This window comes from Phascolarctos cinereus, unplaced genomic scaffold (genome assembly GCF_003287225.1).
Source record: "Phascolarctos cinereus isolate Bilbo 61053 unplaced genomic scaffold, phaCin_HiC Scaffold_5;HRSCAF=322, whole genome shotgun sequence".
NCBI lineage: Eukaryota > Metazoa > Chordata > Mammalia > Diprotodontia > Phascolarctidae > Phascolarctos > Phascolarctos cinereus.
This window is the reverse complement of record NW_027555958.1, coordinates 41,359,870-41,378,710: the sequence shown is the minus strand read 5'-3', so window position 1 is coordinate 41,378,710 and position 18,841 is coordinate 41,359,870. Positions and strand designations below refer to the sequence as shown.

The following is an 18,841-nucleotide window of genomic DNA, read 5'->3' as shown; positions in this document are numbered from 1 at the left end:
AACACATGTCCTCCAAAAGTGCAAGCAGTACCAATAAATATCCAAAGCTGCCACCCAATAATTTACATAAATTAAATTTCACTGATAAAAAACATCTCAGGAAGGCTGGGGTCTGGGGAGATTGCATCTGAATGTGGAATTCCTTAGCTTGGCCCATTTCCCTTTAAGGTCCATTGTCCTAGTCCTGTGAGGCCCTCAGTTGAGCTCTGGGTCAGCCATGTACTTCTGAACCCAATCATCACTGGGGTTGGCACACATTAGCCGTCCCTTTTTGGTCTTGAACCTGTAGAGTGAAAGGAGAGGAGATAAGAGACCAAGAATCTTTTCAGCTAGAGATGAAGGAAAGGTCTCTCCCCCTCTTGCCAACTTCCCATAGATTTCTGGAAAGCATTAAGGAACCACTCTCCCACCTTCTGAAACCTCTATCAGGTCCATTGAGTCCATCTGTCTCTTTCTAGAGACAACCCCAGGAGAGATTATCTCAGCCTCCTTCTTGGCCTCAAATTCTTATAGCTTCCATTTATCCCACCCTGTTGGAGGGAGTTGCTCCCATCTTGCTGCCTGGAGAGCCAGACTTGGGCATGGGACCACATGGGCTACCACTCTCTATTTTAACTACAGTTTCCCCTGAGCTGCCTGATGGCCAAAAGTCTTCATTTTCTCTATCATCTCACCCTGTTCCCTCTGAGGATTCTCAGTAGGTAGATACTCACACCACAGCTGGCTGGGGACACAGGCTGCTGGTCTCATAATAATCTGTCACAAATTTTCTGGGAATCTGTTGCCTGGCATGCGAGAAGCAGCAGGAAGTAGGAGAGTTGGAGCTCACTGTAAAGGAAAAAGATGCCTGAAATTTGTACAGCCACACATTCACAGTACATGTTCTTCCAGTGCTGACATTACTCAAGCACACACTTTCCATCAGGCATACTCAGGAAGTCATTTCTCATGTCTCTCCTCAAGCACCAGGCATGATTCTCTGTGCATGGAGGAGGATCAGACCTGCTTATTTCCATTCCCAGAGGAGATCCACAGAGCAAACACAAAGAGTTAGAGGGGATCGGATGTCAGGGATCAGCCCTTCCAGATCTTGCCTTTTAGAGAGGAAGGCACTTGTCACAAGGTATTTAGTGTCAGAGCCAGAACTACAACCTAGCTGGACTAGTGCCCAGCCCAGCGCCCCTTGTGCTGTCCTGATCTTATATGCTAACCAGCAGAAACCGTCAAGGGCATTTTAATAGTTTCAAGTCCAAAGACATAAAAATCCTACCTGCTCCTCCCTTTCAGTCCTTCCCCTCCCTGCCCTCCTCAGATCCCTATGATCAGACTACATTTATCTCCTGTCAGGGTTCTATCCAGTCTATGACCAGAAGACCTGGCTATAGCCACAGAGGGCAGAGGAAAGCTCACTTACTTGGAGCAGAGGATGCCAGAGAGCTGAAGGACATGACCATGAGGATAGAGAGGGCAGCCACAGAGACCTTCATGATCCTGAGAGGAGAGATGTTGGAGGGGCAGAACACAAGCTAAGAGACTCTGGAGGTTTGTGTCTCTGTCTCATGCTTGGCCTCTCTCTTTATAGGGGCTTCTGGGAATACCCAGAGAGATGGATGCAACATAAAAAGAGTGGAAATTCCTGTGTAGAGCTGATGTCATGGTGATAGTTGGAAACTCAAAAATGAGCCCATGAAATGTAAGGCTGGTGTCAAGGAGTGAGTTTCTCTCCCCCAGTGCAATTTCATCATGGAGGAAAGAGGAAGGTGGAGGGAGAGAGGAGAAGTCTGTATGTGGCTGAGTGGCAAGGGTGCTAAGGGGGAAGTGGTGAACCTGTGATAGCAGCAGAGACAGATGAAACATTGCAAAAACAAATAGGAAAGAGTTATGTTGACCATTGATTAGAAGGAGTGTTCAACATGACCTTCCTATTTCTTTGATATCATCACTGCCCAGACCTTAGGATTGTAGATTCAAAACTGGAATGGTCAATAGTGGTCTAATCCAGGGTTGGGGAATCTGCAGCCTTGAGGCCACACGTGGCCTTCTAGGTCCCTGGGTATGGCCTTTTGACTGATTCCAAGTTTTACAGAACAAATGCTTTCATTAAGGGGATTTGTTCTACAAAGTTTGGATTCGGTCAAAGAGCTGCTCTTGAGGACACAGAGGGCCATATGTGGCCTTGAGGAAGCAGATTCCCAACTCTTGATCTAATCAAACACCTTCATTTTACAACTAAAGAAAACATGGCCCAGAAAGAAGTGACTTGTCCAAGGTCATGCTGGTAGTCAGAAGAAGATCCTGGAAATGGTCCCAGGTCTGCTGACTCCGCATCTTTCCATTCAAGGTGACAAGTCCATACAGAGGAATTACCTGTGGTCTTATCAGGACCCCCATGGATGATTTTTGTGGAAATGGGACAGAGCAGAAACAGCCAATGAGGACTTTGAGTCTTGGTCCATTCCTTTATCTACCCTCTTCTATGATGCTATTAACAGCATATGTTTGCATGACTCTTTGAGGATACAAAAATTTTTAACATTGACTATTTATTTAATCTTCACAATAACCTTGTGAAGTAAGTAGGGTTGGTATTCTTATCTCCATTTTATTTATGAGAAAATGGAAATGACATTTAGTGGATAGAACCCCTAGGCTTGGAGTCAAGAAGACCTGTGGTCAAGTCCTATCTCCAAAACTTACTAGCTACATGATCTTTAACCTCACAACCAACACTCTAATAAGGGGAATTGTACATACAACTGTTGCTATGAAATTATCTGTTATAATTATGTAGTGTCTTGTCCAAGTTTAAACATCTAGTGAGTAACAGATTCAGGATTCAATCTTGGGCTTTCTGACTTCAGGCAGTGTTATATAAACTTTGGGGGGACACTCTTAAGGGGGAGAAAGCAATGTGAGACTCTGTAGTGGGAGTGTAGGTATGAAATAATGACTAGAATTATTAGACATGTTTAATACAATATCATTATTGTATTAATGAATATGACTTTTTCAAAATGAAAATAAAATTCACTCTAAATCAACAAAATAAGATATGGAGGGGTGATGGAGATGTACACATAATAGATAATGTTGCCATTGGATAAATTTGGAAATAGTTGTAATAGGAAAGGTATCTCCTTCCATTTTCCTCCAGTTTGTTTCTGATATAACCTTTCATATCCAGGTCTGGTGTCTCTTTGGAGGATATTGTACTGAATAGTATAAGGTGCTAGTCTAAGCTTGATTTCTGTCTAACCGCCTTCCAGTCCTTGAATTTGCCCAATCCTCTTTGGTATGTTTACAAGCTTCTGATTCAGGATGAAGTAAATGGAACTAGGAGAAGAACTGATGCAATGACTCTAGTATTGCAGATGAAAGCAACTTTGAACAACTTGAGAATGCTGATGACTGAAATGACATATCATTCCATGAGAAGACTGAAGATGAAGTGCATTTTCCCCTCTTTGGGCAGTAAGGTGATGGCCTAAAGGTACCAGATGAGACAGGCATTTTCAGCCATTGCCAGTGTTTTGGATTGCTTTGTTAACTGTACCTAATCTGCTACAGTGGGAGTTAGTGGATACTGGTGCAAATCCAAAAAAGAAACAAAAGCACAGGAATGAAAAATTTAAAAAACACATACACACAGAGCAAAGAAGAAATAAGAACAGAAGGAGACGCCAATGAGAAGGGGAGTTTGCCTACCATTGTGATAAACTTAATATATACTTTAAAGTAACCAAATTGTATGCAGTAAAAGTTCACATATTCATACACCTCCCTCTTTTCTGCACTTCTTTGTGTATTCCAATATGAGCATTCATTAATATTTTAATGTTCATAATTAAAAAGGAAACAGTTTATACTCTATAAGTGTCATGACAATGTTTTTGGTATGAAAGAAATTAGGAGAGACTACAACATAAGTTTAGGGATCACCCCCTCATGGTCAGTGGTTTGGCTTACAAAACTCTGCCTAGTCCTGGTATAGGCTTGAACTGTGGCTCTTCTCTATGGCTCCCTCCTTGTGCTGAGGGTCATAAGTCACTCTCCCTCTCGCATCCTCAGTGTTCTGATGCCCAAATGAGACATATGGGACCTGGAGAGAGGGTGGGAAGGGACACATGAAGGACTGAAGGCACAGAGAGAAGGGCCTCAGAGAGAATGGGAACAAAGGTTAAATGTTACAGCAAACCCACAGAAACGTCTTAGTCAGACCTCTACCGGAAGGAGCAATGGTGTTGTCTGAGCCCTGGGAGAGGAAAGGAAAAGAGAAGGAAAGAAGATGTCACTACATTCTCCTTAGCCAAGAAGGAACAGGGGGGAGAAAACCCGACTGGGGTCTAGGATTCTTCCTTAGCAGTAGGAAGCAAAAGAAGACTTCTCTTTTCTCCGCTGAGTTTCATTCAGAAATGGGGATCCCACTCCCATGACTAGTCAGGATGGATTTTGTGGGTTTCCTGCCCTTTTCCCCTCCAGAAGAGGTAGTATAGGATAGTGGCTAGAGGGTTGAACTTAGTTCAAATCCTGGCTCTGAAACTTAGAAGCAAACAGTGTCCCTGGACAAATCACTCCATTATGCTTATCCTTGAAATACTTTCACTCCCCTCCTTAGTTCTTAAAATCCTCTGATCTCTTTCCTGAGCTTCACTCCCCCATCACCAACTGCCTGGAGGAACACTCCACTGGAGGTCCAGTTAGCATTTGGAAACCAACATACTCCAAGCAGAGCTTATTATCTATCCTTCTAAACTCAGCTTCCTTTTCAGTTTCACTTTTCCTTTGGGGGTCCAATGATCCTTTCCAGGCACACTGGTTACCATATCCAGTCATTTGTCAAAGCTTATTAACTTTCCCTTCACAGATTCTCCTGTACTGTTTCCTTTTCTCCACTTAAATGGTCACCAAACCAATCTAATCGCTCCTCGCCTCTCTCCCAAGATACTGGAATAACGGGTCAGTCTCTGGCCTTCTCCAAACTGTCATCTCCCCAATCCATCTTGCACAGAGCTGAGAAGTTGACATTCCTCAAGTTTACATCTGACCACCTCCTCCAAAAGCACCAGTGTTTCCTCTACCATTCCATATTTCTCTTCTAGGCCTTTGAGAAAGCCGTCCCTCATATCTAGAAGGATCTTTCTCCTTCCCTCCACTTTGTATCATCCTTACTATCTTCAAGGCTCTTCCCAAATGCTACCTCATACAAGAATCTATTCCTGATTCCCGCCCCCATAGATAGAATTTATCTCTACCCCCTGTAATTACTGTGAATTGATTTTGTAAATAGATTTTCAAATTTACTTCTCTAGCTCCATGTAGTTTCCTTCCATTGAGCTATATTCCACTGAACTACAAAGTCCTGCTGGGTAGTGATTGTTTCATTTTTGTCTCTGGGACCTCAACACCTAGCACAGTGCTTAGCATACAGTAGTTACTTAATAAAAGCTCATGGAATTCCAATGAATGTGGTAGAGGAGATTGCTGTCCTGGGTTGAAGATTAGGCTCATTGACCTCACTGGTTCCTACCACCCCTGCATTTCTCCAATTCTACACATGCTCAAAAACTACATCCACACAGAGTAACTAACCTTGGCCCCATAGAAGAGTTGCGAAAATGTACCAACGCTGTCCATTTGTGGAGATGGGGATTTGGAGTGTTGACCATTATATAAATTGCCAGATGTGGTGGACGTTTTGGTGAGCTCTGCCGAACTTTTTTCCCCTTCATTTTAAAATCTTTGTTGCAAGGGTGACTCACTGGGTAAGAGACATTCAGGAATGTATGATGTTTAAATGTGTTAACAGAAATAAGATTAAACTATAAAAGAAAAGTACAGGCACATCCTTTGGATTTCTCCAGTGTTTCTGAAGCCATGAAAAGCCTCTTAAATTCTTAGAGATACAAAGAGAGTTACTCTCATGTATTATAGTGACCATTTCAGCCCAGCCTGGTGGAATAGACAGCATACTGGTATTGAAATCCAATAGCAGTGTTTGAACCCTGTCTTGGACACTTACTAGCTGTATGCTCATAGGAAAATCATTTAATCATATTTCATCTCCTTAACAACCTGTTTCATTCTACAGGCCATACAAGGAAAATTATAATGCTATCCATAAACAGCACCCACCAATAAAACACAAACAAAACAATAAAGAATAATGAAGAATCATTCCTTCACTAAAGCCCTTGGCAATTTAAAAAGCATGTTCTTCTGCCTCTGTTATCTCATGTAAGCCTCAAGGCAGTCATAAGGGATAACCAAGATAGAAATTTTGAATGAATTGCCTAAATCACACAGCTATGCCCAGCAGAGTCCAAGAGGGAATGCCAAGGAGGACTGCATGCATTTCAGGAACTTACATACACATTAGTTTATGGTCCTCACCACAACCCTGGGATGTGACATGTTAGCAGGTAATATTATACCCATATAACAAATTAAAAACCTGACACACAAATACATGACAAGGCTTGATGAAGATTTGTATTAATTCACTCTTCCCTAGGTTTCCTCTCCTCTAGTGGAGAAAATACTATCTTTACATTACAGTGGGAAAAAATAAAGTACATTTTTTAGGGATTTATTCAAAAACATCCAGCTAGAGCTTCTGACAATATGTCATACACATCCAAGAGGACAATAGGGAAGAGGAGGCAGAGAGAAATGAAGGAAGTCAATTGTGACAAGTTGGGTTCACCTATGGAAAACGCAGAGCATAGAAGCAAGAGGTGGAAATGACATTAGCACATTGTGGGAGGAAGAGTAAGGAGGTCAGCGTCACCAGATGATAGAATGTGTGGAGGTGATTGAAGTATGAGAAAAATGGGAAAGGAAGAAGAGGCCAAGTTAAGAGGAACTTTAAAAGTGGAACAGAGGGTTTGATAGTTGATCTTGATGGTAATAAGGAAAAACTTTGAAAAGAAAAAGGAAAGGAAGGAAGGAAGGAAGGAAGGAAGGAAGGAAGGAAGGAAGGAAGAAAAAAGGAAGGAAGAAAGGAGGAGAGGAGGAAGGAAGGAAGGAAAAAAAAGAGAATCAATGAAAACCTTTGTAAAAGACACCAAAAAGAATGGAAGAAATTCCAGAGAGGGTCACCAACAAGGAGCAGAGTTTGCCTACCATTATGATAAACTCAGCATACACTTTTCTAAAAATCTATACATTGCTGAAAGTCACAGATTCATATATTCTCTTGTTCCCCATTTGCTGCATATTGAAAAGTTCGTGTGTGTGTTATTTTAGTGTTCAAAATAGAAAAGGGGGGAAATGTAAGTTTATGAAGATCATGACAATTTTTTTGTATCAAAAGAATTGGGAGAGAAGCTACTCTGTAAGTTCGGAAACCACTTTCATATGGCCACTGGTTTGGCTTGCAGAACTCTGTCTTGTCCTGTTATAAGCCTGGCCTGTGGCTTTTCTCTATGTCCAAGGCTTCTCCCTCCTCTCTGTACTGAGAGTCGTAAGTCACCCTCCCACTGTCAATTGCACTGACCTCCATGAACTAAAGTGCATAGATTCAAGAGAGATCAAAGTTTGGGTAAGGACCCAATAAAGACTAAAGCCACAGAGAGACTATCCTTAAAGGAAACAGGGAATTAGGGTTAAACATTTGAGCAAACCAATCCTCCAGAAACATCTGAAGTCAGCTTTGGACTGGCGGAAATCTTAGTGCTTTTTAGCGTCTGGGAGAGGACGGAGGGAGAGAAGGCAGCAAAGTCTCACTACATTCTCCTGGCTCATGCTGAAATGGGCAGGAGCAAATGAGACTGAAGTCTTGGAGTGTCCTTTAGGAGAAGGATGACAAAGTTGGCCAGATGTTGTGGATTTCTTGTCCTCTTCCCCTCCAGGACAAGTAGTATGTCATGGGGGTAGAGGGCTGATCTAGTCAGAAAGATAGGGGAAACTTGAGACAAGGAGACCAGACAGCAGGCTATCAGTCACTTTAATTAGGGTGGGGTGACTTGATTAATTTTCTTAATCTTCAGTCTAACCTTACCAAAAATCCAGAAACATTGAACATATATGCCTTAGCTTACTTTTCTTTTAGGCAATTGGGGTTAAGTGACTTGCCCAGGGTCACACAGCTAGTAAGCTTTTTTTTTTTAATCTAGAGCTAGGATAAGGACTCAGACGTTGTGATTTGAAATCCAAATCGGCCAGTTTGCTCTAGGTTTCTCCTCCAATAACAAAAATGATTTTTAGGTTGCTGCTAAACTGAATCCATCTAGAGACTCAGAGTGAGTAGGTGACTTGCCCATGGTCACACAGGGAATGAAGCCAGGATTTGAACCCTGATACTCTGACTCCAAGTAAAAGCATTTTCTGCCTATACCCTGACAATATCACAGAATGACAGAATTTGAGTTTTGGGAGAGATCATAATCGCGTAGTCCAAAAGGTGACTGTCACACCCTCTGTGGGTGATCACCTAGTTTCTGTTTAAAGACCTCCAAGGGAACCCACCACAACTTGAGGTAGTCCATTACGACTTGGACGGCTGTGATTGTTAAGAAGTTTTTCCCAATGTCAGCCCTACATTTAGTTCCTTACAAATACTGGCTATAACCTCAGATTCTGTCCTTGGAGCACAAAGAGCGCAAATCTATGTGCCCCCACAGGACAGAACTTCCAACACGTGAAGACAGAAATCATGTCTACATTGGCTCTTCTCTTCTCCCCACAACTCATCCCCACGGGGCTTCCCATGCTCAGTTTTCTTCTTCTACAGTCTAGAGTCTACTCTAGACATTCTCCAGCTTCCCAATGTTCTGCTTACAGTATGGATTCCAAAAAAGAACCACAAGGCTTCATATTTGATCTGAAAGACCAAAGAATGTTGGGGCTGTTACTTCTCTATTTCTGCAAGCTTGCTTCTCGGCACAGAAGAAGATTTGATTTTTGGCTTTGCCATCAACCCGCTGACTCAAAAGGAGATGACAGTACCACTGAACCCTCAGAGTTATTAAAGAAATGCTGTTGTCTAAAAATGCCACACCCATCTGGTATGATCATGACAGAACTTGATCTCCTAAATTCCACTTCCCCATAGAATATTGAAACCACAGCAAAAAGTTAAAGTTTTAGAAAGTTTTATTCTGAATCTTTGTCCAACAGATGTTCAGGGAATCTAGCAAGTGACCTCACAACTCAAAGACACAAAGGCTAAGCTGCTAAGAAAGGTCCCCATGGGGGACAGGTGTCTTCCAAAAGTGAAACGAAAGTATTAATAAATAAACAAAGTTGTCACCAAATAATTTACATAAATAAATCTCACAGATAAGAATGAAATATAACAGTTGAGAGGATATCCAGCAGGTTGGAGTTTGGGGAGATTGCATCTGACTGTGGAATTCCACAGCTTGGTCCATTTCCCTTTAAGAATCACCATCCAAGGCCCCTGAGCCCCTTAGTTCAGCTCCAGGTCTTCCACATAGCTCTGAACCCAGGCATCACTGGGGTTGGCACACACCTGCCGGCCTCTTTTGGTCTGGAAGCTGGAGAGGGAGAGAAGAGATGAGAGGTCACAGAGAGAAATGTTTCTCTGTGTTCTACCTAAGTCCAGCACTGACCTCTTCTTCTACACCTTTAGAGGGCCATGAGAACAATCCTCACCTCTGGCAAAATCTCCCAAGCCCTTCTAAGTCATTTTGCTTCTCTCTAGAGACCTATCCAGTGGGCAGTCTCTTACAAAGCCTCATATTGACATAAAATCCCTGTTGCTTCTATTTCTCTCTCCCCCTTTGAGTGAGCAGCTTACAAATGCTCCATGGAAAATCGAATTTTGGCCAGGGACCACTTGTGGGACTTCTTTCCCTTGTAACCAGGACTTCGTATGAGTGGCCTGACTCATCCATTTCACCAAGTTGCCAAATAGCCCCATTTTCTCTTGCCGTCTACTCTCCCTATATCCCCTCAAGAGATTCAGTGGGTAGATACTCACACCACAGCTGGCTGGGAACACAGGCTGCTGGTCTGATAATAGTCCGTCACAAATTTTCTGGGGATCTGTTGGCTGACATAGGAGAAGCAGCAGGAGGTAGGAGGGTCAGAGCCCACTGCAAAGGAAGAAGAGGCATGAGATGAGTGAGGTCATATGTTCACACCTTTCGTTGTTTACCTACTGACTTCAATCCAGGGACATACTCTGTACTAGGCACGATGGGGATGTGATCCATCCTATCTCCCTTACTCTGCTTCCATCTAGTACCAGGTGTGATTCTCATTGTGCCTGAAGGAGGATCAGCCTTGCTGTCCCCATCCCTGATTGGGGATATTTTGAGGAACTCTAAAGTGGGGGCAGGGATGCTAAAATGGATGTCAGAGATCTGCCCATTCCATTCCTGCCTTTTGAGTGGAAACCACTTGCTACAGATCACATGGGTAATTAGTGGCAGAATCAGAATGAGAACTGAGCCAGACAGAAGTCAGTCTAGTGCTTTCTACCTTCTTAACCCGTTGCTATCTAACTTAAACAGCATATATTGTCAAGGGCAGGTTAATGCCTTCAAGTCCAAAAGGTAATAGACATCCTCCCTGCTCCTGCTCCTGCCCCTCTCCACCCTCACAGATCCCTATGAGCAGACTACCCTCATCTCCTGTCAGGGTTCTGTCCAGCTTGTGACGAGAGCCAGGACACAGCCACAGAAAGAAAGCGAAAGCTCACTTACGTGGTGCAGAGGATGCCAGAGAGCTGAAGGCCATGACCATGAGGATGGAGAGGGCAGCCACAGAGACCTTCATGATCCTGAGAGGAGAAAAGGCTTGGAGGAGCAGAGCACAAGCTAAGAGACTGAAGGTATGTGTCTCTGTCCCATGTGTGGGACCTCATTTTATAGGGGTTTCTGGGAGTATTCAGAGAGAAAGAAGGAACCTAAAAAGAGTGGAAAGTCCAGTGGAGAACTGATGTCATGGTAGGAGTTCAAAACTAAAAAGGGAACCCAGGAAATGTAAAGCTAGTGTCAACAACTGAGTTTCTCCCTACCTCCCCCCCAAGTGTGGCTTCATCATGGGTGAAAGAGGAGGAAGGATGGAGAGAGAAGTGTGCATGTGTTGGGGTGGCAAGTGTGCTAAGGGGGAAGTGATGAACCTGAGCAGAAGCTGAGACAGATGAAATGTATGCAAAAATAAATAGAAAAGAAAGTTTTGTTGACCATTGATAAGAAGAAATAATCATGACCTTCAAACTGCTTTGATATCATAACTGCCTAGATGTTAGGATTATAGATTGAGAGGTAAAAAGGTCCTAGGTGGTTTAGTTGAACACTCTTTTTTCCAGTTAAAGAAATTGTGGCCCAGAAAGAAGTGACTTGTCCAAGGTCACATCAGTAGTCAGAAGCAGATGCTGGAAATGTTCTCAGGTTTGTTGACTTCACATTTTCATACTCACAGAAAATGTTCCATACAGAGGAAACACCTCAGCTCCTTCAAGGGCACTTCTCGACAAGTTGTGTGCAAATGGTGCCCATGAGCAGGTCCGTGAAATGAGGCCTCCTGGTCTTGGCCCATCCCTTCATCTGATTTTTTGTGTAATGATTTTAACACCTTACATTTACATCACTTTAAGGATACAAGAGATTTTAATGCTGATTATCCCATATCATCTTTGCAACAACCTTATGGAGTAGGCAGGGTTGGTATTCTTATCCCTGCTCTATTTATGAGACTTGACATAGAGTGGATAGAGTCCTAGGTTTGAAATTAGGAGGAAGTGGGTTCAAGTCTCAACTCTGAAACATTTTAGCTGCGTGACCTTTAACCCCAGCGAATAGTCTAATCAGATCATTTGTGGAATAGTTGCTATGTAATTACCAGTTTTCTTAGGCAGCTCGTTCAAATTTTAATAACTAGGAAGTGACAGGTTCAGGATTCAATGTGAGGCCTTCTGACTTCAGTCAGCGTTTGACAAAGTTACGGGACAGACCCCCATGGGAGAGGAAATAACCTCTGACATTCTGAGGAGGACTGTATGTAGGATACCATAACATTTCTAAGTACACAACCATCATATATATCATCACATCCTTTTTTATCCAATGGAAATGAAATTGATGTTACAGAAGAAAAAACAAGTTGTGGGGGGATGAAGGAGATGGGTGTGAATAAAATGTTACTATTTAATGGGCTAAAGAGTGGTGGGGTAAGACAGGCATGTCCTTCAATTTTCTTGAAATTTGTTTGAGATGTAACTTTCCTGTCAGGTCTGGAGGCAGTAGAACTAGGACCAGATCCAGGATCTGCCTCTCACTACTGGAATCACCTCAACAAGGCCCCTTTCTCTAGGCCATAGCTGCTGTTGGACAAGACAGCTAATGGCCCTTCTCCTTCACATTCTACAGTCCTAAGATCTAGGCAGTTACAGTATCAAGGTAGTATGAAGGCCATGCTGAATAATCCTTCAAATTAATGGTGACCATAATTATCCTTCCTATTTAGTTCAACACTTGTTTCCTCAGTCTCTGCTGCTCTCTCAAGTTAATCACTGCCCCTTCAGCATCTTTGTCATGGCACTACCCACACACACCTCTCCTCTCTCCATCCACTCTCCTCTTTCCTCCATGATGAAACTGCCCTGAGGAACCAAACCCCAGCCCTTGACAGAGCCTGGCATTTCCTGGGTTCCTTTTCCAGGTGCCAACTCCCACCACGACACATGCAGCTTCTTGTAGTATACGGTGTGACATAGTGGTCTAAGTTTGATTTCCCTCTGGCTGCTTTCCAGTGTTTCTAGTATTCTTGTTCACATACAGAATGCTGACCCAAGTGGGTGAATTCCTTGGGTTTCCTAGACACTCTGCTGCCACATTTAATTACTTCTCTTTCTGAGGGAAGTAAGCAGAACTGGGAGAAGAGCTAATGACGTCACTGAATACTGTCAATGAAAACAAATTGGAAGGACTCCAGAATGCTGATCAGTGCAATGAATGATCATTCCAGCAGAAGAGCGAAGATGAAGCCTGATTCCCACCTTTTGATGGGGAGGTGATAGACTGGAGATGTGAAAAGAGACAGACATTTTCGGCTCTGAACAACATTTTTGCTTCGTTTCTTTACAAACAATCTGTTACATAGACGAATGGCTTTGGGGCATCTAATAACAAAGCAAAATTCGGAGAAATAAAGGAAAGAGAGAACAATGAAAAAATGAGGGAGGAAAAAGCAATCCTAGAAAGGGACACAAGCAAGAAAGGGAGGTGACTTACCATTATGGTAAACTTAATATATAACTAAAAACACCAAACTGCATTCAGTAGAAGTTCACAGATTTATACACCTTCCTCTTTTCTTTTCTTCTTTGTATATTGAAGTATGCATATTTGTTGATATTTTGATGTTCATAATAAAAAAAGAAGAAATTAGTCATGTATGAGGGTCATGGTGGTTTGGGAAACACTCTGATGTAGGTTTGAATGTCACTTTCTTATGGTCAGTGGTTGGGTTTGCAGAGCCGAACCTTCTCTTAATTAAGGTTAGCCCTACAGCAATTCTTAGTCCCAGGGCTTCCTCTTCCTCCCTGTGCTGAGAATCAGAGTCATTTTCCTATTTTCTTCCTCAGTGTCCTATTACCTAAAATGAGTCACAGAGGACATAGAGAAATCCAAGGGAATATAGGCACCCAAAATAGGAATGCCACAGGAGCATGTCCTCAAAAAGACAAAGTATTAAAGGCTCAGTGCTGCAGTAAAGCCATAGAAACATCTTAGCAAGACTTCCACTGGAAAACTGGAGCCTTGGGAAAGGAAAGGAAAAAAGAAGGAAAGAGGGTCTCACTACATTATCGTGACCCAAGAAGGAAAGGAGAAGAAGAAACCAAAGGGGGGGGGGGGTTAGCATTCCTTCTTATTGGTAGAAATCAAAGGACAACTGCTTTTTCCCTTGAAATTCAGAGAGAAATGAGGATCCCACTCACATGGCAAGTCAGATCTGGTGTTGTGGATTTCCTGCCCTTTCTTCTCCGGCACAGGTAGTATGATGTGGTGGCTAGAGAGATAAACTTAGAGTCAGGGAGACAGAGGTACAAATCCTGCCCCTGATACTGACTAGCAAACAGGGTGTCCCTGGGCAAGTCATCAAATCATCTTCATCCTTTAGACACTGACCATTTCCTTCCCAAGTCCTTTAAATTCCCTAAGTTTTGCTGAGCTTTTCCCCCTTCTGTTTAAAAACTTTTTTTTTCAAGACATAAGTGTAAGACACATTCAGAAATGATTGGTGGAAAATATCCACTGGGAAAAAAAAATAAAATTGAAATATAAGGAGACCAAGAAAAGTACAGGCACATCTTTGGGCTTTGCTGTTTTTTTCTGGGGCCACTTTGAGAGCCTCAAAACTCTTAGGATTTGGGAATGATTGATTCACTCTCATTCCCTGTAGGGACCATTCCAAACTAGCCTGGTAGAGTTGACAATATGCACTATAGAGCAGTGTTGGAAGCCCAGCTTGGACACTTCCTAGCTGCATGCTCATGGGAAAAATCAATTAATCTCTCAGAGCCTCAGTTTCCTCATCCATCAAATGGAGATAATAATACTCCTCTCTATCTCACATGGGTTGTTGAGAAAAAAGAGTCCTTTGGTGACCTCAAACCCTCAAGAATGGGAGTTCTGGATTAGAAATCAAGGATTTGGAGCTAGAAGGAACCTAGAGGGATTGAAGTTCAACAAGAATTCATTTTCCTTCCCAATCCCTTTCAAATCTTCCTTGGGATTTCATCTCCCTAGCAGCCCTGTGCTGCAGGCAGGCCGGGGAGAATGGGAACACTGCTCACCCACAACCACCACTAACTAATAGAAAACAATGAAGAAGAATAACAGCCTTTCCTTCACTAAAGCTCTTTCCAGTTCTTAAAGCATGTTCTGCTGCCCCTCTTATCTCATGTCAGCCCCAGGCCACTCTTAAGGGATAAACAAGAGGGAAAGCTTGAATGCGTTGTCCAACATCACACAACTAATGCCTGGCAGAGGCGATGTGAGAGTGCCAGGGAGGATTGGATGCATTTCAGGAATTTACATGTGCTTTAGTGGATAGAATGCTGGTTCTGGAGTCAGGAAGACATCTTCCTGAGTTCAAATCTGGCCTCAGACCCTTACTAGCTGTGTTACTCTGGGTAAGTCCTTAACTGTTTGCCTCAGTTTCCTCATCTGTTAAATGAGCTAGAAAAGGAAATGGTAAACCACTCTAGTATCTCTGCAAAGAAAACCTAAAATGCAGTAATGAATAGTTAGACACTACTGAAATGACTCAACAGCATATTGGTCTGCTTCAAAGGGTGATTTTAAAAAATCGCCACTATCACATCCTTTGTGCATGGTTACCTAGTTACTGTTTAAAGACCTCCAGGGGAGAGGGAACCCACGCCAGCTTGATGCAGTCTATTCCAGTGTGGACATCTATAATTGTGAAGAAGTTTTTCCTAATGTCAGGCCCAAATTTAGGCCCTTACAAAATCCCACCCCTTTTTCTTGGTTCTATCCTCAGGCCTCAGAGAGCAAAAATCTCAACTCTTCCAAAGGACAGAACATCTAATACTTTTTCTTGGGGGAAGGGGCTAGGCGATGGGGTTAAGTGACTTGCCTAGGGTCACACAGCTACTAAGTGTTATGTGTCTTAGGCCAGATTTGAACTCAGATCCTCCTAAATCCAGGGCTGGTGCTCTATCCACTGCACCACCTAGCTGCCCCAGAGCATCTAATACTTGAAAACAGAAATCGTGGCTGATGTGGCTCTTCTCTCCTCCCCACTGACCATCCCTACTTCCTTCACATCATCCACTTCCTATTGTAGGCACTTTGTGTCATTGGATACCTTTCTCTTAACATTCTCTAGCTCCCAAAAGTCCTTCTTTAACTGTGGATACTGATGACAAGATTCCCTGCATGGTCTTATCAGATCAGAACAGCAGGAATAGTGCCTTTCTATTCTTGGAAGTTTGCGTCTCAACATGGGAGAAGTTGAAATTTTTGATATCCCCATTAACCTGCTGACTCAAAGTGAGATGGCATTTCTCTGAGCCCAAAGAGCTTTTACAGAACATTTGCTGTCCAACAATACTGCATCAGTGTTATATCTAGAAGAGCAGAACTCATCTCCTCAAACTCTCATCCCCAAAGGACACTGAAACCGCAGCCAAAAGATATGGTTTTCAAATATTTTATTCTGAAATCTTTGTGCTAGAGATACTCATGGAATGCAGCAGGTAACCCAAAGGACTCTAAGGAAGAGAGGCCAGGCTGCTAACAGGAGTCCCCATGGGGAACAGTTGTCTTCCAGAAGTGCAAATAGCAAGAACACATATCCAAAGCTGCCACCAAATAACTTACATAAATTAATCTCACAGATAAGAATAAATTATAACGGCAGGCTGGAGTTTGGGGAGATTGCATCTGACTGTGGAATTCCTTGGCTTGGTCCATTTCCCTTTAAGAGTCATTCTTCCAGGCCCCTGAGCCCCTTAGTTCAGCTCCAAGTCTTCCACATAGCTCTGAACCCAGGCATCACTGGGGTTGGCACACACCTCCCGGCCTCTTTTGGTCTGGAACCTGGGGACAGAGAGGAGGAGAGATGAGAGGTCACAGATGGAAAGATGGTTCTCTGTGCTCCCCCCATGTCCAGCACTGACCACTTCCTGCACATCTCTGCAAGGCCATAAGGAAAAATCCTCACTTCTAGCAGTATCTCTCAGGCCCTTCTGAGTCATTCTGCTTCTCTCTAGAGACCTGTCCAGTGGGGAATATCTCAGGAAGCCTGATCTTGGTATATAATCCCTGTTGCTTCTGTTTCTCCCTCCCCCTTGGGTGAGCAGTTCCCATCATGTTTCTTGGAGAACCCAACTTAGGCCACTTGTGGGACTTCTTTCCCTTGTAACCAGGATTTCCCCTGGGTGTCATACATTCATATATTTCACCAAGTTGCCAAATGGCCCGATTTCTCCTAACCATCCTCTCTCCCTGAATCTCCCCCTGAGATTCAGTGGGTAGATACTCACACCACAGCTGGCTGGGAACACAGGCTGCTGGTCTGATAATAGTCTGTCACAAATTTTCTGGGGATCTGTTGGCTGACATAGGAGAAGCAGCAGGAGGTGGGAGGGTCAGAGCCCACTGCAAAGGAAGGGGAGGCATGAGATTAGTAAATTCTCATGTTCACACCTTATGTTCCTCAGCTACTGACTCAATCCCATGGACATACTCAGTACTAGGCACACTGGGCATGTGATCCTTCCTGTCTCCCTTATCCTGCTTTCCCCTAGTACCTGGTATGATTCTCACTGTGCTGGAGGAGGATCACACCTGCTGTTACCATTCTCATAGGAGATAATTTGTAGAAACCTGAAGTGTGGGAGCCAGAAAGAATGTCAGAGATCTGCCCATCCAATTCCTGCCTTTGCTGAGGAAGCCACCTACTGGAGATCACTTGGGTAATTAGTGGCAGAGCCAGAATGAGAACTTAGCCAGACAGAGAGTCCAGCCCAGCGCCCTTTCTGCTCTCTTGTCTCATCTCCACTTAACATTTAAGCAGCATATACTGTCAAGGGCAGGATAATATTTTCAAGTCCAAATGTATAGACATCCTCAGGTTCCCTGCTCCTGCCCCTCCTTTTTAGTCCTTCCCCTCCCCACCCTCACAGATCCATATAATCAGACTAGCCTCATCTCCTACCAGGGTTCTATCCAGCCTATGAGCAGAATCTGGGCAAAGACAGAGAGGGAAAGAGAAGGAGCACTTACTTGGTGCAGAGGATGCCAGAGAGCTGAAGGCCATGACCATGAGCATGGAGAGGGCTGCCACAGAGACCTTCATGATCCTGAGAAGATAGACGGCTTGGAGGAACAGAGCACAAGCTAAGAGACTCTGAAGGTCTGTGCTTCTGTCTCAGGTGTGGGACCTGGTTTTATAGGGGTTTCTGGGAGTACCCAGAGGGAAAGAAGGAACCTAAAAGGAGTGGAAATTCCTGTGGAGAACTGATGTCATGATAGGAATTTGAAACTAAAAAGGGAACCCAGGAAATGTAAGGCTAATGTCAAGAACTGAGGTTTTCTCCCCCGGTGTAGCTTCATCATGGGTGAAAGAGGATAGATAGAAGAGAATTATGCACGCAGTGGGTGGCAAGAGTGCTAAGGGGGAAGTGGTGAACTTGAGCTAGCAGTGGAAACAGATGAAACATAGGCAAATACAAAGAGAAAAGAAAGTTTGGTTAATCATTGATATGAAGAAGTACTCAACATGACTTTTATACTGCTTTGATATCATAAATGCCTAGATCTTAGGGCTGCAGACTTACAGGTTAAAGGGTCCTAGGTGGTTTAATTGAATACTCATTTTCCAGCTAAAGAAACTGAGGTCCAACCACAAAGAAGTGATTTGTCCAAGGTAATACTGGTAGTCAGAAGCAGATCCTGGAAATATTCTCATGTTTGCTGACTTCACATTTTTATACTCACAGAAAATGTTCCATACAGAGGGAACACCAAGGGTACTCCTTGACAACTTTTGTACAAATGGTGGTCATGAGCAGATCTATGAAATGAGGCTTCCTGGTTTTGGCCCATCCTTTAATCTGCTTTCTTGTATAATGATTTTAACACCTTACATTTGTATCACTTTAAGGATACAAAAGAGTTTAGTACTGATTATCTCATATCATCTTTACAACAAATGTATGAAGTACTCAGGGTTGATATTCTTACCGCCAGTTTATTTATGAGACTTGACATAAAGCAGATAGAGTCCTAGGCTTGAATTCAGGAAGATCTGGGTTCGACTCCTGTCTCTGAAACTTGTTAGCTGTGCAATCTTTAACTTGACAGTCCCCCTGGCCAACATTCTAAACGGATCATTTCTA

At 43.2% G+C, this 18,841-nt stretch overlaps 3 protein-coding genes across 4 annotated transcripts in view; all 3 read right to left on the bottom strand.

The window, feature by feature from the left end:
• LOC110221185 (C-C motif chemokine 4-like) overlaps positions 1-1,796 on the bottom strand; it is a 1,917-nt gene extending 121 nt beyond the window's left edge. The window contains exons 1-3 of the mRNA XM_021005581.2: positions 1,415-1,796; positions 714-828; positions 1-283 (exon numbers count right to left, since the gene is read on the bottom strand). The exon at positions 1-283 is cut by the window's left edge and continues 121 nt beyond it. Of these exons, the coding sequence (XP_020861240.1) occupies positions 196-283; positions 714-828; positions 1,415-1,487 (276 nt within the window). The 5' untranslated portion in view covers positions 1,488-1,796 and the 3' untranslated portion in view covers positions 1-195. The remainder of the gene's footprint in view (positions 284-713; positions 829-1,414) is intronic.
• A 7,279-nt stretch (positions 1,797-9,075) lies between these two features.
• LOC110221206 (C-C motif chemokine 4-like) lies at positions 9,076-11,539 on the bottom strand. The gene is made up of 3 exons (XM_021005614.2): positions 10,671-11,539; positions 9,944-10,058; positions 9,076-9,497 (listed from the first exon to the last, which is right to left on the bottom strand). The coding sequence occupies exons 1-3, from the start codon at positions 10,741-10,743 to the stop codon at positions 9,410-9,412; spliced, it is 276 nt and encodes a 91-aa protein (XP_020861273.1). The 5' UTR covers positions 10,744-11,539; the 3' UTR covers positions 9,076-9,409.
• Positions 11,540-13,824: 2,285 nt separating this feature from the next.
• LOC110221212 (C-C motif chemokine 4-like) lies at positions 13,825-18,189 on the bottom strand. Of its 2 annotated transcripts, XR_002328055.2 has the most exons (4): positions 17,727-18,189; positions 16,985-17,099; positions 16,320-16,538; positions 13,825-13,980 (listed from the first exon to the last, which is right to left on the bottom strand). XR_002328055.2 is itself a non-coding variant. In XM_021005627.2 (3 exons), the coding sequence occupies exons 1-3, from the start codon at positions 17,797-17,799 to the stop codon at positions 16,451-16,453; spliced, it is 276 nt and encodes a 91-aa protein (XP_020861286.1). In that variant the 5' UTR covers positions 17,800-18,189; the 3' UTR covers positions 16,134-16,450. The 2 variants fall into 2 exon arrangements, 1 of the variants encoding a protein (XP_020861286.1); XM_021005627.2 differs by lacking the exon at positions 13,825-13,980 and having other exon boundaries at positions 16,134-16,538.
• Between the last annotated feature and the right edge of the window lie 652 nt (positions 18,190-18,841).

Bases quoted from the DNA above. Each gene is read 5' to 3' on its own strand.
- LOC110221212 (XM_021005627.2), bottom strand. From the start codon at position 17,799: ATGAAGGTCTCTGTGGCAGCCCTCTCCATGCTCATGGTCATGGCCTTC. The intron at 17,100-17,726 runs GTAAGTGCTCCT...CTTCCTTTGCAG, and splicing joins TCTGGCATCCTCTGCACCAA to TGGGCTCTGACCCTCCCACC. The intron at 16,539-16,984 runs GTGAGTATCTAC...CTCTGTCCCCAG, and splicing joins TGTTCCCAGCCAGCTGTGGT to GTTCCAGACCAAAAGAGGCC.
- LOC110221206 (XM_021005614.2), bottom strand. From the start codon at position 10,743: ATGAAGGTCTCTGTGGCTGCCCTCTCCATCCTCATGGTCATGGCCTTC. The intron at 10,059-10,670 runs GTAAGTGAGCTT...CTTCCTTTGCAG, and splicing joins TCTGGCATCCTCTGCACCAC to TGGGCTCTGACCCTCCTACC. The intron at 9,498-9,943 runs GTGAGTATCTAC...CTCCCTCTCCAG, and splicing joins TGTTCCCAGCCAGCTGTGGT to CTTCCAGACCAAAAGAGGCC.